This window comes from Neodiprion pinetum, chromosome 4 (assembly GCF_021155775.2).
Source record: "Neodiprion pinetum isolate iyNeoPine1 chromosome 4, iyNeoPine1.2, whole genome shotgun sequence".
Taxonomy (NCBI): Eukaryota; Metazoa; Arthropoda; class Insecta; order Hymenoptera; family Diprionidae; genus Neodiprion; species Neodiprion pinetum.
Window position 1 is genome coordinate 16,754,367 of NC_060235.2, and position 15,954 is coordinate 16,770,320.

General features: G+C 37.7%; 2 protein-coding genes across 3 annotated transcripts; both read right to left on the bottom strand.

The window, feature by feature from the left end:
- Window positions 1-1,302: 1,302 nt before the first annotated feature.
- On the bottom strand, window positions 1,303-8,569 carry ImpL2 (Ecdysone-inducible gene L2). Of its 2 annotated transcripts, XM_046624781.2 has the most exons (9): window positions 8,381-8,569; window positions 5,052-5,166; window positions 4,491-4,712; window positions 4,085-4,149; window positions 3,915-3,999; window positions 3,355-3,544; window positions 2,572-2,771; window positions 2,368-2,490; window positions 1,303-2,270 (listed from the first exon to the last, which is right to left on the bottom strand). In XM_046624781.2, exons 3-9 carry the CDS (start codon window positions 4,710-4,712, stop codon window positions 2,250-2,252), a joined length of 906 nt encoding a protein of 301 aa, XP_046480737.1. In that variant the 5' UTR covers window positions 5,052-5,166; window positions 8,381-8,569; the 3' UTR covers window positions 1,303-2,249. The 2 variants fall into 2 exon arrangements, with proteins under 2 accessions (XP_046480737.1, XP_046480736.1); XM_046624780.2 differs by lacking the exon at window positions 5,052-5,166.
- A 5,044-nt stretch (window positions 8,570-13,613) lies between these two features.
- Window positions 13,614-15,300, bottom strand: ND-B17.2 (NADH dehydrogenase (ubiquinone) B17.2 subunit). Its single transcript, XM_046624787.2, has 3 exons — window positions 14,941-15,300; window positions 14,708-14,790; window positions 13,614-14,044 (listed from the first exon to the last, which is right to left on the bottom strand). Exons 1-3 carry the CDS (start codon window positions 15,033-15,035, stop codon window positions 13,806-13,808), a joined length of 417 nt encoding a protein of 138 aa, XP_046480743.1. The 5' UTR covers window positions 15,036-15,300; the 3' UTR covers window positions 13,614-13,805.
- Window positions 15,301-15,954: the final 654 nt, after the last annotated feature.

The following is a 15,954-nucleotide window of genomic DNA, read 5'->3' on the forward strand; positions in this document are numbered from 1 at the left end:
AATTCTTCAAGAAAGGTTGGAATCACACAAATTTTCAAGAATAAATGTAAATATTTTACGACGTACAGCAGGACGAGGTACTTATTAACTAAAAAATAATGTATTGAAATCTTAATAAATTGATTTTTTATTTGACACAATAATATTTTGTATTTGATTATTTTTTTGTTACATTTTTTATAAAGTCTTACTTGCTATTGAATATTATTATTCAATTGAGAATATACAGTAATCATTTATATTACATAAGAAAACGATACGAGGCAAGATAATGAGGCGTGCAATGGAACCCGCGCGCCGATGTGACGTGCCGCGCTGGATAAATTAATTTTTTCCTACAGTAATAATAATTTCTCCATCAAATATAAATGCGTTATTGATAGATAATTTGACGTAGAATACGATGGTCGTGCTGAGAACTCGCTACAAGGTGAAGGCAATTGCTAAAAATCGATTTAAACATATTAATTGTTTAAAACAATATAAATTTCGGAATAATCGTAAATGAAACAATTGTTGCATTAAAATTCATTTTATTAGCTTTGGGTTTAAAAAACCAACTTTTCAGCTCAAACAGAACCGGCGTTATGAATTTTTGAAAATGAGTTCTCCGTGCCAGAAAACACCAAATTATCAAATTTTCGATCCCCTCTATGTTACGAAATATGTAAAATAAAAAAATCCTCGAACACGTATCCCTATTTTTTCGATATAGAACCCGTGAAACAATTTTAAGCTACATCAAAATTGTGTCGGTCCATTTTTATCTAAATCTGTCCGATTCGTCAAAGAATGTCCCATATTCAAGGGTGTTTCACAGAACAATAAATTGAATTTGCTATATTCACCATAAAACTATCAAAATAATCAGTTCGGTCGTGATGCAATCGCTATACGCATGACGTCATCATTTGCATGCAAAATTCGAGTCAATCCTGCTGGTATGGTTACCGACTCAGATTCAGGCCCTTTACCGACCGCGTTTTGTCTAATATTGTGTTGCGCTACTCCCCGGTGGAGAGTACCACCTTCGAATGGTTTGGAACCGAGGAAACTTACGCAGAGGGCGCTTCGATCGATTACATCTCTTAGATCCAGGTCAGCGGCACCTTATACGGCTATGGGATCAACGGTTATTTTTATCCCACATGCGCAGTTGCACAATACATCATCCGCGGCAGTTTGAATCTTACCATTTTGTCACGTAGCACCATTTCACTCATGTAACCTAGAGTAATTATCCAGGTTACCATATGAATTCTTTCAAACATTTTATTGGTACAAATTCAATAGTAATCTGAATTTAACTTTTGTTCATTATTAATTTAATATTTTTTACCCTTTATTATTCATTTTTGATTAAGTACATTCATGATTTTGTCCTTACATTGTAAATTTATTATTTCCTTAATAGAGAGCAACGAAACTATACTCCATACCTTCTCTCTCATTTTGCAAATTATTTTTAACATAAACAATTATATTGTGCTTAGAAAATTTTTAGAAGGGTAATACGTTATGCAACGCAAAATTGTTACTTATGTATGTATGCACTTGTAAAATGTACAAGCATGTATAGAATACCGTATTCGTAAATAGAAATCAATCTTACGAGTAATAAATAATAATATTATAGGAACAGAAACAATCACTCTGAATTGTACTATAATCTGTATGGAATGTATGCGTGTCTACGATGTTGTTTTATGCATTTATGGTGTATATGAAATCATATATATATTATTATTTGATAATATTATTGAGTAATGTAATAAAAGTGCTGATGACAATAAATGAGTGTATACATGTATTCGTATTTACTGTTTGGCAATGTTAACTAACATATAATAATAATCAATTGAATACTTTGAAGTACGTACGATTCCCTACACTACATCATTTACCCATTTCAAACCAAATACGATATATTGATGTATAATAATAATAATAATAATAATGATAATAAAAATAAGAATCATAATATATTAAGCAGCGGAATGTTATTACTTTTTCTAATAATTACTTTTCAACTAAAAGAAAATTTCAAAAAGAAATACTTTTCCAAAAATAAACACTACTTAACGCTTAGTGACTAGAACATTTAATTGAATGCATCTCAAAGTAACGCAACTCAACTATAATATATAAGTATGCAAATATGACTCGTTGCTCTAATCGTTGAATTCAATTTTGACAGTACACCAATGACCGAGTTTATTTGTACGCTGCCGCATTGCCCCTTTACTTGCTTAGCTATTGTTCTCATCGTTCTGTAAAATAGAAACAGGGAAAAAAAATAGTGAAGATATTGTTCATACTCAACTCCAGATTCATGCATGAAATTTTATAAAATTGCAAAAAACCAACCAGCGTTGGATATAAGAACGTGCTGGCAGCATCCTCGTCTCGATCAGACTGAGCGATACATGTGTATCCACCCATGTCGTCCCAATTCAAGGGAAAAATCACCAACTCACCGGTCCCCAAGACCTGATGCAAAGATATTTCAAATTATTCTACAGGAATATGATAAAGGAAAACGAATAATGTAACAGATAAATCGAATAATACCTTAAAGCGAGGATTAGAGGAAGATGTTATAGGCCGGTCATCATTGTCCAGCCAAAGAGTACGAGGGGGGCGAGGTCTTCCGTTAGCCCGGCATGGCAAGGTGACCGTCGATCCTATAGCTGCTAGCATAACTGGAGAATAAAGAGTGACTCGGGGTTTAGTTTCTGCTCCACAGCTGCTACCGTTACCCTTGCTGAGTTCTGAAAAAATAGTGGTTTAAATATACCAAGGGGGAGGGCTTATGGAGAGCAAATAGTGATTTCATTTTTTTTAAATACTTAGTTGATGAGATATGAGACGCCTATAGTTCTGAAAATTCTAGCCTACAATACAGTTAGAAATCAATGACCCTATTGAATCTGCATAAATTTTTGTGCCTTACAAATCTGACTTCAATTTGATATTCAGCAGCTGTTAGAAATGATTTATTTAGAGATATGGTCATATGTCTATTGGCAGCCGATTCCAAAAATTCAGATCACGAGCTGATTTGATTATTCAAATTTGATACAACTTCGTATTATACGATCGTATCCCATATTGCCGATATGTTAATGCAGTATAGAAATAGAACTGCGGTTTTAACTACTGATATAAATCTTCCTATTCTCGATGTGGTCAAAAATATACTTTTCGTTTGCACACAACGACTTGCAGAATTATTTTTAAGACTTCTTGAAATTTGAAATAGTCTTTTGGTTCACACAGTCCATGCTGCAATCCTTACCGTATTGGCACATTCAGGACTGCGGTGTAGCTATAAGAAATAAGAAGAATCCTTACCGTCGATAATAAGCATGGTTGGCTTTGAAAGAACTATCCTACTGCCAGCGACAGCGGCGCAGTGAATGATGCCTTGGTCTCTAGGTGAAGCGCAGTCAATGACAAGTCGAGATCTGGTTCTTGCAATACCTCCCCAAACCGAAGGTGTAGTATTAATATCTGCTACGCTATTTCCAACCACTTCATCTAGCTATATAATGAAGAAAAATATGATTATAATAATGGAAGAGCAATATCACTTCCAGTCTTCGATATAGAATCGATTTTCTTCTTTGTAGATATTACAAAGATTGGATTTCATCTGCACTATCAGATGCTACGAGTATTGCAGCATCTACTTGAACTGGAAATGCGGCTTTAACGTTTGCTTATATCACCTTTCTAGCAAAGCATAAGGCATCAAACTAAAGTATATCAACTGCCCGGGATATAGATCCTTACAAAAGCGATAAGTGAGCTGACGTCAATAAAAACTTTACTCTGTGTTTGATTTAATATACAGTTAAATTTTCTGTGACCCTGAAATGATCTCATGTACATCAAACAACAGTTTAAGATACCTGGCGTAGGGGCTCTGTTCCTCGAAGCCAATAAATTTGAGGCGCAGGACTTCCAATCGCCTCACATTCCAATTCAATGTGTGATCTACGTTAGAAAAATTGAGATAATCAATTCCCATTATCAGTTTGTGGATGAGACGAAATCAAATGAAATCAAAAATCGTATTTACCTTAAGGGAACACTGATAGCACCTGGCGGACTTTTCGGCATCTGTACCCATTCCTTGTTGATTATCTAGAATTTCGAAATTGGAACATTTGAGAATTAGTAATGCCAATACAATCTCATTCCCAACGAATCTTCAAAGCCGAAATGAAAATTCTATTTCATACTCTTAGCTTCGATTTATTGGAAAAATCTCATCTCGGTGATCTACGGTTTCGAATTCAGGACCACGCGTGCAATGCAAAATTACCCAGGATTTCCCATTCACGCAGTGCATTATTACTCGCCATTGTTAGGGAGGATGAAAGAATAATGGAATAAGTTCCTAATAAGTTCGGTCAGAGGACATGACACAGAGTTGTTCAGATTTTCGAAAGCGTACTGTAACTAACGGCTACATCTTCATTTACCTTAAATTTATTTTTTCCCTTGACGGGTTGTCGCGTTTGAGAGATGACAACCGGTGGCGCCACCACAACGTCACCATCGATCTCATTCCCCTCGATCACCCGATCATCGTCGGCTTCTTGGACGCGACCCCTCAGGAAGGACAACGGGCTGCCATTCGCAAATTCGAGAATTGTAGACACGAGCAGAAAGCCCGCCGAGCATATCAACACCAGTCGATGCATCTGAAATCATAGACTTCTATGTCTGAAATAATGAACATAACCTTTCCCTTCACTTTGCGAGCCTCGAATAGATTGAAAACTAGATTTATTATCCGAGAATATACGTCGTCTTCAATAATTAGTCGATAACAACTCAACTATAGTTAGACAGTAATGGTTGGAGGTTTATTATCACAGAGTAATAGTTAGACGATTTGATGTAAGGGAGAATGACACCCTAGTATGCCTGTAACCACGGCGAAATCTGAACATTAATAGCAAAAAATCTCGCGACGTTCAAATAATAAGATATTAAACCTATGGTACAGCGAATTCCGAATTACGTAAGTAAATACATACATGGATGAATGAGGAATTAGCGATAGTTGATTGGTAGTCTTCCTGCCCGCAGCGATCGAATGAATTATAAATTCACCATGAAAAGACGTCGAGGCGCGATCCTTCAGGGGATAAACTACGTGGTAAAAAAAATTCGATGGATACATTAACTATCGGTTGCGTTATCTAATAATGTGTTTGTAATTTGAATTCGAACGGCGCTGCAGCCTGAAAATTGTGCCGATTTATGATTGATTGATTCATTATACAGCAATAAATTGCTCTGTTCAAACCCGATCCGGCAATAATAACGGGCTAGCCAATTATTGAGTGAGCCGAAAGGCGTGTAAGATATCCCGGGTACTTTCCGAACATCTCGAACATAAATTTCCTAAGCTCGTATGTAGGGAGAGAGAGAGAGAGAGATAGAGAGAATACTAAAAAATAGGATACTAAAAAACAGTATACTAAACCCCGTATTAAAGATTTACGACTTGAGGTTCATTCAAAAAACGTCTATGATAATCGAACCTATATTTCATCTCGATGTTCTGTTGGCCGCGATGACTAGGATGCGGCATACGTGTCTTACTCCACGTTGTTATGCGGAGACAATGTTATAATAATATGCACATACAAACCCCAAAGGCCAAGAAGGATGTATTTTAATATTTATAAACCCTCGGTAAGGCCTTATAAATCCACCCGCGGATCTATGAATAATACATAGATCAGACGGGTAAAGGTCCCAGCTAAAATTTGACCGTATCGTACTACCGCACATTAAACATTATCAGTAGCACACGTACGGAGTAGCACGTAGGCATCACGATGAGTCCCTACCTGCGGCCCGTTTTTCCGTTTAACGAGTACAAGAATGACTCGATGTTTTGATAACGCACAATTTCAGGCATTTCGTAAAGCCGAGCGCACCGAATTAGGCATCCAACAAATGGGCGTTGTTAGCTTTAAATTACAGGAACTCTACCGCGGATTCGTTTAGATAATTCGTGTGCGGGTGAAAAATTGCGGTAAAATTATACAGAAATAAAGAGAGACAAGGAACTGCTGCTGACTGGCACAAACCGGGACGATGTATACATATAAACGAGTTCTCCGGAAACTTTTGATGTATGTGTATAAGTTAATTAGGATACCGCATCGCGCGATCGTTTGGTCTTTTAAAACGCTCTGCTTACGAGTTACGCAGCTTATTATTATACACGTGAGCGTCGACGCGCGTAGCGCGCCGAGTCCGTCTGATAAATGCATCCGAGTTTAGTGCTTGAGAAAATCACATGCAGAGCGTATAAAAGTCGCGCTGTGTGTGAAACTTGACGAGCCGTAAAGTTCCGAAAATCTCTTCTCTTATGCACGTTTATTACAAGTACACGCGCACACACATGCACACACAGGAGAGTACATCTATCAGTCGGATCTCTAGATGCTCTTACCTTCGGTCCCGTTGACCCGGTTCTCCTAGAAAACGATGACGTAAAGAAATCTACCGGACATTGCTTATTTATTCATAGAAACTCGATGAGGTTCGCATTTGATTATCGTTTGGCGCGCGGGCCAGTGGCAAACTTTATGCGACGAGCCAGAAGAGCTCGAAGCAAGAGAGAGAGAGAGAGAGAAAGAGAGAGAGGGTGGAGGGGGAGTGGGAGGGAGGAAGAGAGAGATGAGAGAATAAATACGTATATACATACGTGCATATCTCGTGATACATCTGTATATCGATATTGAATCATAGATTTCGTCATATTTTATGTGGATTCACCAGATATGTTATGGAATTTGGATATTAGGCACATGTATGTATATATCTATATATATATATATATATACACATACAAATGTATGTATATATATTCATCCAGCTACGCCGAATTACAGCGATATGAGATTCAAATTCGCGGAGAATCGTGCGGCGACGCCGCGGACCGCGAGATTTGAGATCGCGAGAGGCACGTGTCACGAATTTCATGTTTTAAAGATAAATCTATCTAATAAATAATACAGAGCCAAGGGCGATCAACTAAACATACATTTTACAGACACACATAATATACGTATACATATATATATATAAATAAGGTATAAATATGGCGACGTCGGTAAGTATTTCTATGAGTCGATTCGAAAAATTGGCTGATGTGCCGAACGCAAACCTCGCGCGACGACGTGCTGCTGCAGAGTTGCGCGAATAATGCCTTATGTACACGATATTATACGCACACACACACACACACACACCCGTAGTTATTCACGTCCGGATGTCGTAAACGATAAATTTTTTGTGTGTAATTTAACTCCGCAATACAACGACCGCGAGTTACACGTACGGGGAGAATGGAGACGTGTACACATGTGTCTATTATACATATTATACATGTTGAACATAGGTACAATGTATAATAAACCATGTATGCGCACACCTATACCTGTTTAATCAAATACGATCGTGGAACTCCGCTGATCATTGAGCAAGCTTAACGATGTTTTGTTTATTATCTATATCTGGTTTCCCTGTCTTTCATTCATTCATTCATTCATTCATTCATTCATTCATTCATTCATTCATTCATTCATTCCTTATATTTCTTTATTTATTCCCTGCGCAAGATACACCGTATCATTTCTTTTAAACTTTCCCGGAATATTGTAGCAGCGCTGATACCCGGCATATCTATGTTCTACCCAACGTATCCAGGTATACGATGCAGGTTGCAATTAATGCTGACAGGATGGATGGACGTGTATAAATTGTTACCTGACCACAATTCCCTCGTGCTGCAGTGATTACACGGCATAGGTATAAAAGCGTATCGCACCTGTATATGCAATATACGCGAATTATTCTCGTCATTTATATCCGTACTGAAATTAATCTTCTACTGTTACTTGAAAGAAAAAGACGAGAGAGAAACACGAAACAAAGAAACTATAATCCCTCTCAACTAGAATAATTCCAAAGTTCGGGAATTGGAAGAAAGAAAACGGTGTTCCTTGCCCGATAGCGAATTATACAACTAACAAAAAAAAAAAAAAATTCCGGTGAGCCGAACAGGCGGAAGAAGGAACGAGGATCAACTCCAAAAAAATTTGAGCATTGTGTCGTGCTGACGATAATTATAGCGAATATGGTCATTTTTATCTGTACAATTCGTATATATTCTTACCGTGATACGTTTAATTGGAAATGCATTTTTTACTGCCTTATCATGTGCAGATAACGACGTGATATCTATAGAATTTTTTATCACCCGAGTTATCGTTCTCTTTTCTTTCAACAATAAAAACGCCAATGCAACAACGCAAGCAACAATAATATGTTATTTTCTACTCACCGATGAGACGACTGAGGATATACAGAAGCTACAGCGGCAGATATGTACGATAGGACGACAATTAGCCGAACCTTTTTACAATATCTATATCCGAATGCTCTGTGTAATAGAACGCGTTGCAGTAAATAATGCGCGATATCGTTATCGTTTATCTACGTGAAAAAACTCTCTTTATATAAGACCGCGTTCAACCTGGGAACTGATTTGCAGAGGGTTAGTGTCGGTCAATTTATACGTTTCAAAAACAACAATGCTGTCCCTCGCTGTTACTGGATTGGCTAGCGCTGGTTAGGATTAAGGCGGGTAGGGGGAGAGGTTTCCCATGGCAACCAATCATTTCCAACATTTTAGTATACTTGGTTCTCCGTACCGCGCGGTGTACGCAGGCACACACAAACGTGCGCACGCAACCCATACGTAAGCATATTTTATATATATATATGCAAGGTATGCCTGATATTATACCACTTAAAAGGTTTTATTTCTTGGAAATTTCTCCCACTGCGGTATCAATCAATTCGCATTGTAGCCGTTGATTTTACATTTGATAAATCTATAACAACTACCCTTTCACACTCTTTCACTGCACTGCGTATATACATTTCAAAGCTGCAAGGGGCAACTGCTGCAGGGGTGATTGTTGGTAACAACGGAAAAATGATTTTAAACTGTTCACACTGCACATGCTGTTACGCCAGTTATAATGCAATAATGAGGAAACAAAATTCTACACAAGTAACATTAAAAAATAGAATCTCTGTCCGTATACAGTAGGAACGATTTTTCTCTTTTTTCCCCGGTCCTCGATTTTCATGAATTATCACGGTGAGATTTCAATTTTCGTAACATTAAAGTCATAACGGAAACAAGTATAACTGCGGTATTCGCATATGCGATTCTATCCCCATGGGTTTTACGGCAAGGAGAATTTGGCGTGTCAATCGTTTTACATACATTCAGAAGAAGAAGCGGTTAATTAAGAACGAAAGCGGAGAACGATCATCATTACAACGTAAAGAGGAAGTTCGTTTTGATCTTTTTAAAACTAGTTCAATTCATCCGATGACGAATACGCACATACTCCGAATCTGTGTATGCGCGTTACTTATATACACACATTCAATGCCTGCTGGTATATCTGTATCGATACAAGCTCAGGGTAACCACGAGAGACACGGTTACACTTTTCGCGGAAGTATCATCAGCTCTGCCGAATCCGTTCGAGTGCTGCCTGCGGATGGTAATTAAAGTTACAGCACATGATGCAAATTACCACCCTGCGCTGCGCAGCTTGCAAAAGAATAAAAGCTACAGTGAGCTTCTGTCTCACGGTTCTGTCGTCATCCCGTCTTTGGGTTTCAATCTTGGAATCTAGTAATTGTTATCTCGTTCTGAGAAGAACTTCGACTTATTACGTATCACTTATGTATATATACCAACGCTATGCGCAGTGTGGACACCTCGAAACGTGACGGATGCGAGGAGAAAGAAGCAAACAAGAAAAAACGTCGTCCAATATTTCGGAGACAAAAATCAATTGACACAAATTAAATTTTTTTCACAAAATACGTATAATGTATAACAATGTCGATATGTTATGTAAATAATTATACAGGTTGATGGTATGTATGTATAGTATATATATCGGCATGTCTGGCTAACGAGACGCGTTTCCCCCGCAGCGAAAAGTGAACAATCTTTCAATTATCATTACCATTAGCTAATGATGCATATATTGAAAATCAAACGGCTATTATATTGCCTCATTTTATTTCCTCCTCCTCCTCGTCATCCTTCTCGTCATTATTTCCAACTGCGAACAAATTGTTCAACAACGAATCGTTTCATTTTTTCTTCCCTTATTTTTTATCCTGCAATGAATGCAGATCACTTTATCCTATTTTCAGGCACGAAAATTCAAGTAGGTATACTCTGATATTATACTTAAAAGTACAATGAGTGTTCTCCGCGGAATGCAGGAAACTGTCTCAACGATTCGTAGTTTCCTCTGACGTTATTACTTCTTGTCCGTGAATATCTAATAACTAATTGATTCCTAGAAGTATATGAAGAAGGAGAGAGGACGAAAAAGAGACAGAGACAGAGAGAGAGAGAGCCGTAAATTACGCATTAACACATACCGACCTCCTTCTGTCAAGGGAGAGACAAAATTCTCCCGTTTGTACATACGTAATATCTAATGATAATGGGAATAAAAACGAATACCCCGTTCCTATTATCCGCGTGTCTTCACTATAACTTAGGTGGGTGGTTTAACCGGTGCAAGGTGCGCACGTTCGTATATGTTTATGTGTATATGTAGTACATATGTACACCAGAGTGTACGGTGATTTTTTTTTTAAAAAGAATTAGTGATTCATCGCCGTACATGCGGTGTGTGGTATACATACATATATAAAACGAGAACGATTTCAATGCGTGGAAAACAGGTTTCGTGGGAACCGAGCGAGATTTAATAATATACGAATATGCACTCACAGGTGTTACGAGTGCCCATGTATTTGTATGTACATACGCGTCATAAATGGGATACATATTATATGCACAAAAATTGAAGAATCGGTAGCTAATTTGTGACGTAACGATGCATCGAAATGTTGCAAATAGGAATATATTGTGAACGCGCAACAACCTACATGTATGCAATGCGAATTCCTGCACGAACTACAGAGTCGAAGGAAGACGAAGTCAGAGACGAAGAGACGAAGATGACGAATGAAAAGAACGAGGAAGAAACTTTAAAAGAGGAGAAGAAAAACGGAGGGCAAAATCTTTCTGTAGGTACGATAAATTCAGCTTCTCCCATGCTAATTCCAAGGTTAAACAGCAGTCAGAACTTAATCTCCATATTTATATTCTTGGCTGTGAGAAAAAGACGACAGAGTGGCGAAAAGGTGAGGAGGAAGAATCGTGAGTGAAATTAAAAAAAAAAATAAATAAAAAAAGCCAGGGAAGAAAAAAATGCCCAACATTGCTGTATACATACAAATAGATAAACAAAAAACCGCAAACACGGGAGAAAAAAACAAGAAAAGTACACCCGTAACACCATACTCGAAGTTCTCGAAAGATGTTGCGTTCGCAAAATCAGTTGCAAAAAAAAAAAAAAATTATAAAAAATGATTGAAAAATCAGAAAATTTGGAATGAATTTTCCCTTTATACGAAAACATGTTTCCAGTTTACGAGGTCTCTTTACCAAATAAAATATGCCTGTCACATATAATATGGAAAATAGATAAAGGGACAGATGAACTTTGTGTGGATAAAATGTTACCCTAACGAAGCAGGTTTGCAGTTTTTAAATGAAAAATTTCTCAAAAGACGATCGCCTTTGAAATCAACTTGGGTAAAGCATCCCTTTTTCCTCGTTCTGATGATTTATGTCTAATTACGGCTAATTGTACAACAGCCAGAGCCTTGAAATAGAGCCGAGGGTGATAATTAATAGGAAGAAAATAAGGATGAGTGGCCACGAAGAAAGGAGAAGGGCGTCACGCTGCTCCTGATATTACTATTAATAAAAGATATATTGAACAAAATTGATCGTTAATAAATGGACAAACACGAATACCGCTTACGACCGACGGATAGATGGTTAAAGGCGGATAGTGGAAAAGAGACGAAGAAGGCGTCAACGCACGTATTACACAGTACAATTAATTGGACGATATAATTGTTCTGCGGTACATGATGTCGCGGGTCAATTGCAAACAGCGGAGAGGGCGCGTATGATAGAATTTCGCAATCTAAATTTTCGGTTCGCTGGGCTTTCGTCGGCAGCGAATTTGTAACTAAACTATTCTTGCCGCGATTCTGTTCGGCGTGTAATAACGTCTGTAAAACGACCAGCGCTGGAAACCATTTTAGAGCCAAAATAGAATTCGAATCGAGAGGCAAACAGGGGCCATGTTGATTTTATACCATAATTCAAATTCATTTATCAAATGGTCGAGTATTTTCTTTTCGACTTTTCGGGTTGGTTTTGGAAACTGACCAGTCACACGTGTTTGACTCGTTCATATCTCAGAAAAAATCGTGGTTCCAAGATTGTGCTTTGAAATTCGAGAATTGCATTTGTCTGCGAGAATAATACTCTTCAACTCATATTTACACTGTTTGCCCGACGATGTGGACGCGGTGCGTTCTTAAATTAGAATTACATAGCTGCGTCAGTGTTTAACTTACGCGCGAGCCCAACCCTGTACAAAGTCATTCGTTGCGACTGATTGCTAATTAAGGCACATCACTGGGGTTTCTCGCTGCGCGATCGATAATTCATTAATTTTTACATCAGAATCAGATAAACACGTTTATCGTAACACGTGCCGTAAATATATACATTTATAAAGTATGAATGTAAAAAGAAATTAATGTACCTCCATATACGTGTACGTATATGTATAAAGTGAGGATGAGAAAGTGGCTTATCGGTTGCGAGAGTTCGCGCCAATTTTCGCCGGACATCACCGGATCCTGCCTGATCACCTTCAGCTTTCAATATGAATGCCGATTCACGTGCATTATGCTTATGCTGTGTGCAATACGTAGATTAAAATTTGTCCTTGCCTCGTCGCCCCATTTCCGATCAATTTTTACTCTTTTTTTTCTGCAGCACCCATTCTCCTCTTCTCTACTACTACTATCTTCTTCGCATCTCGCGCGTTTTATGTTACAGAACAACGCCAGTTAACTCCTTATTTCTTCACATCGTTTTTTTCTTCTTCACCGTAGTCTTCTTCTTCTTCTTCTTCCACTTCCCTCACCGCCAAATCAGCTGTATGTGAAAGTCAAGGACTCTACGTAATAAGTGCAAAATAAAATCGGCAGCTACGCACGCAATTCATATCTTGAAATACAGCGCATGGTCGTAATTTCTTAATCCCACACCGCGTTATTTTCACTACAATAATAATGACAATAATAATAGAAATAACGTCAATACCGATAATTTGTGATCGAACATTTGTGTCAATAATATTACTTATTATAACAACAAGTATTATTATTGTTTTCGTTATCAGCAAAAAATAGAGCAGGATCAGATTTGAAAATGCACTGAATTTGGAATAAAATTTTTCTTCTTTACCTTTGTGATATATATATATATTAAATGATAAGAAATAAAAATTTGGGAAGATATCAATCATTCAAAGAACACCATGAGGATAGTCTGGTTCATATTTCATATATTGACACAATTTGTAAATATATTGAAGTTAATAGAGATGCGATTTATTTGCAATAATTGTACACACAGCGTACTATAATATATGTTACATATACGAAATAATTTAGCTAAGGGTTTCATTTCTTTTGCTTGTCTCTACGACTACGTTTTTCACGTTTGTAATGCTTGTAAATTTATTTTCTACTTTCATCATACTCTAGATTTGGCAATAATCTTACTTGGGTTTCCACGCTTCAATTTTAGGACGAGTCGTACTATAAGGCATGTAAGCATCTCTCGTTCCCGTCATATTTTCTGTATGATCAAGCATCCACTTGTAGTTGGGACGAGATGGATCCTTGTATGGAGGTAGATCAGTCTTGTAATGCAACCAGCCGAACCATTCGGGAGGCACTTGAGATGCGTTGTAGTCTAGACCAACATGATCGGCATATTCAACCCAACGATTGCGTCCTAAAATGGCCCAACAAACGAGTTTTATCAATTACGAAGTTATAGAAAAAGAGAAGCAAACAGTTGGAAATGTTTGTAGTTTCATATTTGTAACAGAATTGTCACAAGGTATTAATTTACACAAGGTCAATATTATGGTCTGGCTCAAGGGCAATCTGGGGCAAAAGTAGGCGGTTATGTAATAAAAAATAAAACAGCCAAGTGAATTTGAAAAGTAGACGACATTGAAGCATTCTTTACTTCTTATTGCTTTCTTTCTCTTCTCCCTTTAACCGGTAAGTGGGTAGAAGAAAAAAGAACAAAGAAAAGAAAAGAAGAGAAGAGAAAAAGAAATTGCTTAAACCCAAGTCTTACAGCTCTTGTTTCAGCTAAGGATTGCGACTAAACAAAGCGTGTGCTTACGCCTTTTGTATGCTGGGAATGTTGGATGTTGTAAACATTATTTGAAAATACAACGATATTTGGCTCCAGCTACAGTTAGCATCTTGTGAATCATGTGATGTATTTACTGCGCAGTAACAGCAGGTATAAATGTAAATATAAAACCGGTGATAGAAATTGGGAAAGAAGTAATTGAGAAATCTAAACTTCACCTAAGAACAAGATCGACAGAATAGGGTATAAGATGATGTTTCAGCATTAATTTAACAATATAATAATTACCATAAAAGTGCATGTTATTTTCGAAGTAGCGATTCCCGTATTTGTCCTCGCCAATCAAAGTTCCTGATTTCAATTCATCCCGTCTACAGAAAATAATGATAAAACAAGCGTTGATGGTAATACGTAACTCGAAGAGGCTTATCTTCATATTTTGATAGCATAAATGAACGTTAGTATAGGTTAGGTCGAAACAATATTCGACCAATAGTTAAAAAACGCTGTACGATACAAACCTGTACAGAGCTCGTAATGATCCTCGTATGCCACCATTATCTCTTACAATCTGGAAAAATCTCACGACTTTATCAACTCCAAAAAATTTCGCCATCTTTTTTAAATCAACAACGTTGACTGTCTGCTGCAGCTAGACATGTAAATGTTAACAAATTATGTAAATACAAAATGGCTGCGAGAAATTCGATACGCTGTTTAGAACCATAAGCTAAGCCATAGCTAAGCAATAAAGATGAATGACCAAATGATAGCGAATCTAAAATTTATAGCGATTCTTTAATTTATGTTTGGAATACGATTAAATAGTCTTCAATTCGTCAACTTTGAATTTTTGGGATCTTATTGAAGATTCGCTAGTCCCAGAAGTTTGTCCAGTCCTTAGAGCATATACTATTGGAGGTAGCCTCACGGTTACAGAAAGTGTGACAGAGGCGTGAGATGGAGTAGTTATGCCATGTCCGCCATGTACAGCCTGTCTCTCTCGCTCTACAACCTGGTTCGCCGATACCTCTTTTCTCAGCCAATCAAATGCAAAGCGAGAGAGACAGAATATCCAGGGTAACCCGGGGAGCCCGGGGACATACCTATATCTCGCTGTTTCATCACTATGGCCACAGTTTTACGAGGTTACCGACAGCCCCCTGACAATCCAATTTTTTCGAGTCTATCTTGATCTCCCGCGCCACTACGTGGCGCTAGTAGTCCTGCTCACAATGCGCGGGTCTACGTACGACCCGTTTGAATCTTGTTATTCCAAATTTATTATATAGAAATTACACATACTTATATCATAGCTAGAAAATGAAGTAGGAATTGATACAATAGAACCCTGACTTTATTATTATGTCCGTACATTTAATGGCTTTCCTCGACAATTCCAGGGTTTCGGGATCACACGGCACAGTAAAACAATGTAATTTTTCCGTGTTCGTTTGGTAGACAGAGGTACCGCCCGGTACAACAGGCGAAGGCATTGTAAACGTACGAATAAAAGCAATAAAAACCAGAAAGAA